General features: G+C 41.9%; 1 protein-coding gene across 1 annotated transcript in view; it reads right to left on the minus strand.

The window, feature by feature from the left end:
- Syn1 (Syntrophin-like 1) overlaps positions 1-7,196 on the minus strand; it is a 76,685-nt gene that overhangs the window by 38,232 nt on the left and 31,257 nt on the right. Inside the window, 1 exon segment of the mRNA XM_017621157.1 lies at positions 6,022-6,231. Coding sequence (XP_017476646.1) covers positions 6,022-6,231 — 210 coding nt within the window.

Here is a 7,196-nt window from a genome sequence, read left to right on the forward strand (position 1 = left end):
TGTAGCACTCGGAAATTTCATGCACTGCATCATATAAGGAAAAGAAAAGAGTATTCTAGTTTCAAACAATCGTTTATGTATATAAATCTGGTAGTCCGGGGGAAATTTTTGCATTTTGGCATTCAATGCCACAACTCTTTACTGCTACAAACTACATGTATTGTATTCATTTGCTTCTGTCGCATTGCATTGTTCGTTTCGTTTTTATTTTGCACTTCGCTCGCATGGATTTATGTACATATATTCACAGTTTTGCTTTTATCGATTTGCAGTTTTTATTGTTTGCGATTTTATTTTATTATCATAATAAAAAATCTAGAAAAGCAAAGCTTCCTATGCATTGTAAGTCTATGCAGTTAGATATATGCACATACATATGTAAGTATGCACATTCGCATAGACGCAGATGTATGTATGTATTTTGCGTGGACAATAAATCACAAACCATTTGCTTGGTTGTTTGTTGGTTTTGAAAGTGAGCAGGCGAGTGGTTTTTTCGCCGCGCCAAATGCCGACACCTGATATGACACAATTTTGACAAATACGCGGATTTCCATGTGGCAGGGCAGCGAACAGAAAAATGTGTGCATATGTGCGTATGTATGTACACTAGGGCGGGTCAGTTTGTATAGAGAAAAGATTCAACGTGTAATTCTAACAAATTTTTCCGAAGAAACCATGGGTGAAAAACCAATTTAGAGTTTGCCAAAGTGCGAAAAAGGTTTCTTAGCATTTTGCTTTAGTGTCGTAAAGAAAGGCTTAAATTTTGTTAAAAGAAAACAAGTTACTAGGGTTTTTTTGGTATGAGAAATCCATTTCTGAACTCATATTTTTTCTAAAACGTTCACCCGAGGGCAGAAAAGTGAAAATTTTCACATTTTCTTTCAACCCTATTTTCGCAATTTGCCAAACACCAAATTGATTTTACACCCATGGTCTCTTCAGCAAATTTGCCCTAATGTACATATATAAAAAACAGCAACTACAACGAAAACAAGAGAAACAGTAACTTCGAACTTGGTGCGCATATTCGCCTGCGTTCATAGATACGAGCGGTATGGATTTGAAAAAATAAAAATAAAACTTTTTTGAAATACCCCACTCTATGTACTTTCCGTTGAAAATATTTTCATGCAATTTGCAATAAATCAGTGCACTGTGCAACGAAAATATGTTTAATCCGCGTAGTTTAGCTCGTCATCAGTACGATAAAAGTAATTGTTGGTGTTGGTAAAACTGATAACTTGTTGATACTCCTCCATTCTGGGTCCGAATTCATTGTGCAGCCAAGTTGAAGTGCGATTGGAAAGATTAATCTTTTCTGTGCAGTTTAACTGGGGCGCTAACCCAGTTGATTGAAATATGTGATTCAATTGCTAAATATTGAAAGCATATCTCTTGCATTAGGTTATGTGTGACAGGGACTCACTTAGACATTTAGTAGATTGTCCTTTGTCATAGCACATTCTGAACGGCACCCAATACTTAATTTATAAGACGCCTCGTGCCGATTATGTAATTACGAATTCGACCAAGGAGCACAATGTCCTAGAGCTCCTCGGGACTTTTAAGGATGTGAGAGTCAAATGACTTAAACCTAAGATAGCCTAGCGACCGCTGGGCACCTAAGAGGATAGTGCTGAGGTGTTTTCACCTCGTCATCTTCCGGGCAGTTGCGACATATGTATGTGATGCGGTAGTACGCTCAGCTTTACTGAAAGAGTGAAAGCTGTGGCTTTGCAAGTGTGACCGCAACCGGTCCACGGTCCACCCTCAGCCAGAAGGACCTGGTTTTCGCTCAGAGCTCTTTGAGCCGACATGAGACCCATCTATCCAAGAGTGTACCCCAAGTGATCAACGGCACCCCAGCCGCTCTTAATCCGGCGATAACGTCTTACGATTAGTTTTCCTAGCTAATTCGTCAGCCACACAACCCGCAATGTCGCTGTGACCTGGAACCAAAATGAGCCTAATACAGAAATATTATCCAACGCACTCAAGGCCCAGATAGCCGCTTGGATAAATGCTCTCCTCCCTGACTGTCATCGCTCTCCGGAGCATTGACTCTTCCGCCTCCGTAATAAAAGCCACTTCCGCCTGGATTACACTGCAGCATTCCGGAAGCCTGAACTGAGCGCTGATGGAAAGCTCTCGATCAAAGACCCCACCACCAACCCTGCTATCCAGTTTCGATCCATCCGTGAAAAAGTTCACTGCTCCTATCTCCACAAATTCCGCCCAGCCCTCCCTTGAGGGAAAGCGGGCAGAGAAGAAACTCAGATGGGTAATTTCGGTAGCGCAAAAATGTGCGATCAGGGATGTTATCGAAGCCCCAGAGTGCCTAGTCCTTAATTCGGCCAACCAATCAATTTTCCTGAGTCTACTAGCTGTTCGCGTCGCGGAAATATTGCCTGCAACGTCGACAGACACTAGGTCCAGCATTACGTTCAGTGCCAATGTGGGAGTGGTCCGCGGTGGCAAATGTAGCCTTTTGAAGGGAGATCTACCAGACTAGGATGCCATAAAACAAAATTGGCTTGACTATGCCTCGTAGAGCCTATAGACAACTTTGGGCGAAATACCCCATCTCTTACCAATAGCTCCCGTACAGCAGTATAAGGCCACGGATGCCTTTCCTTGCATTTTCCTCGATGTTTAGCCTCCACGAAAACTTCTTTTTATGGATCAAGCCCAAGATCTTGACCTTGTCAAACAGCTATAAGCGCTGACCTCCAAATGAGAGAAGAACAGCGCCGAGTATTTTTTACGTTATAGTGAATAAGACCAGTTCTGTCTTACTGGGATTCACGCAGACGCCACTTTTAGCCGCTCAGTTAGTAAACATGTTAAGATACCATTGGGTCAGTTCAGAAACCATGTCCAGGTATATACCTCTAACCATAAGTGCAACATCGTCTGCGTACACAATTACCCGACAGCCGTGTTTCTCCAGCTCCTCTAGTAGATAATTCACCACTCCGACGCAGACCAGGTGAGAGGACACGTCCCTGCGGGGTTGCCCTATTCAACGTACGATGCAAGCAAGTGTTGCCCCATATAGCCAGAGCAGTTCTGTTACACAGCAGGTTTTGAGTTAGCCGAATGGGACTGACATCAACCCCCACCTTATCCAACGACTTAACTTATTATTAAATGCCCCCTCGATATCGAAGAAGGCTTCTACCGAAAAATACAAGCATGCTGAGCTCTTGATAGGCGATCTCGCGTAATCACGCTCGTAGAAACGTTGAGAGACTGATTGGCCTGAAGTCCTTGGGGCGACTCCTTCCGGCATTCGGGATGAAAGCCACCTTAACAACCCTCCAACCCTTGGGAATATACGCGTATCTTACGCGTTTGGGGTAGATAGGGGCCAGCCAACGGTACGACACCTCCGCAGCTTTTTGCAACTTCACAGGTATGATGCCTTGAGGTCCTTGGAATTTGAAGGGCTGAATGAATATTATCGACCAAGTTAGGCGGCGGTCATCCAGAAGATCAGAAAAAGTAGCGTAGTCTGAACGCATTTCACTTATGGAAATTTTCTCTGAGGAAGGAGTGGAAAGAAAATGAGTATCCAGGAGAAAGCTTAGTGACTCTTCGCTACTTCTAGTCCATTGTACTGCCTCATCCCTCAAGTAATCCACCGGAGCGGAATTCCTAGCGAGTGTAAGCCTAATTCTAGAGGATTCATGTATACGTTTCACAGAAAGTTCTCTAATAACCTCTTTTCGCCTTTCTGATCATGGACTTGTAAATTCGCAATCCAACCTTATAAAGTTCCCAAAACGAAGGTGACTTACTCCTGAGATAATCGTCTGCCTGGCGCCCTTAACGCAGAAAGCTCGGTCGCCCACCTCTGCTTCTCACAAATCTTAGCGATCATGCGATTTCAAGAGCATCTCTGTTCGCAGAGCTGAAAACTTCGACAAGGTCATCTTGCGAATCCGCCGACTGCACAGAGTTTACTTCTGGCGCATCAGGGAGGGACACCGGATCTTGCATTTTAGTTTAATATTTTCTTCTTATGGTAGCCGGTTGTAGCCAATCACAATAGAAACACAAAACAAGGAGAAAATGGAGGAAAAAACAACAAGTAGAGCAAGTACTGCAACACTAGCGGAGCCCCCACTCTTGCTTCACCCCCCTCTTCCTCCTCATTTCCACCATGCACACGCCATGAGCTTCTCATTCTTATTTCGCCTTGCTTTCCTATCTCATTTGCAGTTGGTGCNCCCCCAACGCCAGCGTTGCATTAAATCAACGTGGCGGAAAGATTAACCACAAAAACCCTGGACTCAATACAACTTAAAGAATGAGGGTTCAGCATGGTGGCAAGCAGCAAGAATGTGCCGCAGAAGGGAGGTGGCAACATGTTGAACCAAATGGAAAGACGTAGCAATCGGAGTGCGAGTGTGCGCTGGTAACAATTGCGAGGCAAAACAAAAGTCGCCGGCATGAAAACGAGCAGACGAGCACGTGAGCGAAGGGTTAGTCAGGGGCGTGGTAACCTGACACCAAAACAAAAAACAAAACCAAAAAAAAAAACAATAAATACGGATACAAGGAGGACGAACTATGATTAAAAGTTTGTAGCAAAGCAGAAGTGGCAGCATTTACAATAACAACGACAGCAAGATGGGCGGCAAGAGAAAAGGACTATAGCACATCGTGGCATGCAATCAATGCCTGCCACCTCCGCTGCCCCTTGCAGGCCGACAGGCAAGCACGAAGTAATGAGGCAGTGCCGCAGGCGGTGCAGGGCAGGCATTCATTGTCAGCCGATCACTGTCTTTGAGCATGTGGCATTGCTCGCGCGGGAGGGCGGGCTTGCGGCAGTTTTGTGCACATCCATCGCATTTTCTGATGTTGCAAGTATTGTCCTTGCAGCCGACTACTAGGGCTGCCGCATGCAAATGACAAGCTGCCCTCACTTGCACTTGCCTTTACAGTGGCTGTTGTTGTTGTCGCTGTTGCTGGTGTTCCAAATGTTGCAAGTGACGCGTGCGTTTATGTGGCTATGCTGAAAAGATGCAGAGTATGCCGAACGGGGGTTTGATTCTCGACATGAACTGTTTAATCACTGCGATGGGCTGCGCTGTCGGGTTTTAAGTATTTAAGGTCGACTTTGCGAACTAGTTTCGTTGCGTGAGTGACTATATTGCGGAATGATTTATGCCAGTATTTATTTGCATATATGCTTGAATTTCAATGTACAGTAAATTTTTTCATACAATTCTTGGCTGCTTACGACACATGTACATAAAAGCTCGGAATTAAATGAATGTAAGCGAATCCAAATCCGAAATGCCACCAGTGCGCTTGCAGAATTTGGGGTAATCTTGAGCCTAACCAAATATATGTATCTTGAATGTCGGTCATATTTTAGTGAATAAATAAGATAATAAGCAGCAATTTGTAGCATATTTCAGGTTTGATAATGAAGCCTGTACTTTTCGACGCTTTTTCGTTTATGGCGCCAAAATGTGTGCAATAGTTAGTTGGAGAAATGTACTTACAGGCTAACCTAATACTCGCGGCTTGCGTTTTGGTATACATGCCGTCGCATTTTTATTTTTTATTTTTTTGCGTTACCCGAATNGATAATAAGCAGCAATTTGTAGCATATTTCAGGTTTGATAATGAAGCCTGCACTTTTCGACGCTTTTTCGTTTATGGCGCCAAAATGTGTGCAATAGTTAGTTGGAGAAATGTACTTACAGGCTAACGTAATATTCGCGGTTTGGGGTTTGGTATACACGCCGTCGAATTTTTAAATTTATTTTTTTGCGTTACCCGAAATTGGCTTCCATGCGTTTGCATTTGATTTCATTGAGCGAAACGTCAAATCAAAATGTCACGCAGAACCAAAATTGTAAATTAAGTTAGCTTCATACGCACGCCGTTCGATTTCGGTTGATCTCATATCCAAGTTGTATGTGCATGACAAATTTTTGATAGCAAATTGGCGGCGTGCGTGAATATTAGGTTAGCCTGTTGGTGCATTTTTATTCTACTCACCCGGATCAATGTATTTCAAATTCCGCGCCAAGTGTGTCAATTGCAAGGGTATGTAACGCGTATCGGCACGCGGTGTAATTTTCGGCGCTGGCGGAGATGTGGGCGCCCCTGGTCCCAACGGACATAGAAAAGCGCGCTGCAGCTCCCAGCCTACTTCGGAAATTATGCTGGCTTTCCGGAAATACGGTGTCACTTCACGCAGAAATTTTACTAGAAATATATAGAAGAAGATGATATGAAAATGGAGAGCATTTGAATTAGAGATTCCTGAAAATAACTTAAGACTGAGTTCGATATAGCGAGATTAATAAAATAAAATATGTTAAAAAATCAGCGCATCGGTTTGTTTTTTTCTGCGATTTGTGTCGTGAAAATGGAAAATTACGAAAGGTTACTCATTATTATATTGAGTATTCAAAGTATGCAATGTATGTGGTTGCAATGTTTCCAAACTCTGTATGTACAAACAGTTTAAATACCGCAGTAGAACGGTATCCAAATATTGTATTANAGTATTCAAAGTATGCAATGTATGTGGTTGCAATGTTTCCAAACTCTGTACATACAAACAATTTAAATACCGCAGTAGAACCGTATCCAAATATTGTATTGGTACGTTTTGGAAGTCAGCCATACTTTACGCTAAGAAGTGTACGGTGAATATTGTTTGTTTGCTTGTAATTTGGTACCTTCTAATGTCCACACATATGCATGTATTTCAACTGAAGATCGCAAAACGCCGCAACGGGTTTGTTTTTGGACCAAGTTTGATAAGAAATTAAGACATTTCATTCCAAAATACATATATTATGTTTTCTTATTTCATTTAATTTCATCTTCTTATTTCACTTAATGCTATTTTTTTTTAATTCATTTAATTTTGTTTCACTAAATTTTACATAATTTGAAATTATCATATTTCAGTTTAATTCTTCGCATTTCATTTCACATCATTTCAAGTTAGTTCATTTCATTTGACTTCACTACACTCCATTTTTCTAGATTCATTTCCCTTGATTTAATTTTATTTCATTTCACTTCATTTCATCTCGCTCCGCTCTTCTAAGTTTATATCCTTTATTTTCGTTTCATGTTCATTTCATTTCATTTAATATAATTTCATTTCATTTCATTTCATTTAATGTCATTTCATTTCATTTCATTTCATTTCATTT

Source organism: Rhagoletis zephyria, unplaced genomic scaffold, assembly GCF_001687245.7.
Source record: "Rhagoletis zephyria isolate East Lansing unplaced genomic scaffold, Rhagoletis_zephyria_1.1 Rzeph_scaffold_02382, whole genome shotgun sequence".
Taxonomy (NCBI): Eukaryota; Metazoa; Arthropoda; class Insecta; order Diptera; family Tephritidae; genus Rhagoletis; species Rhagoletis zephyria.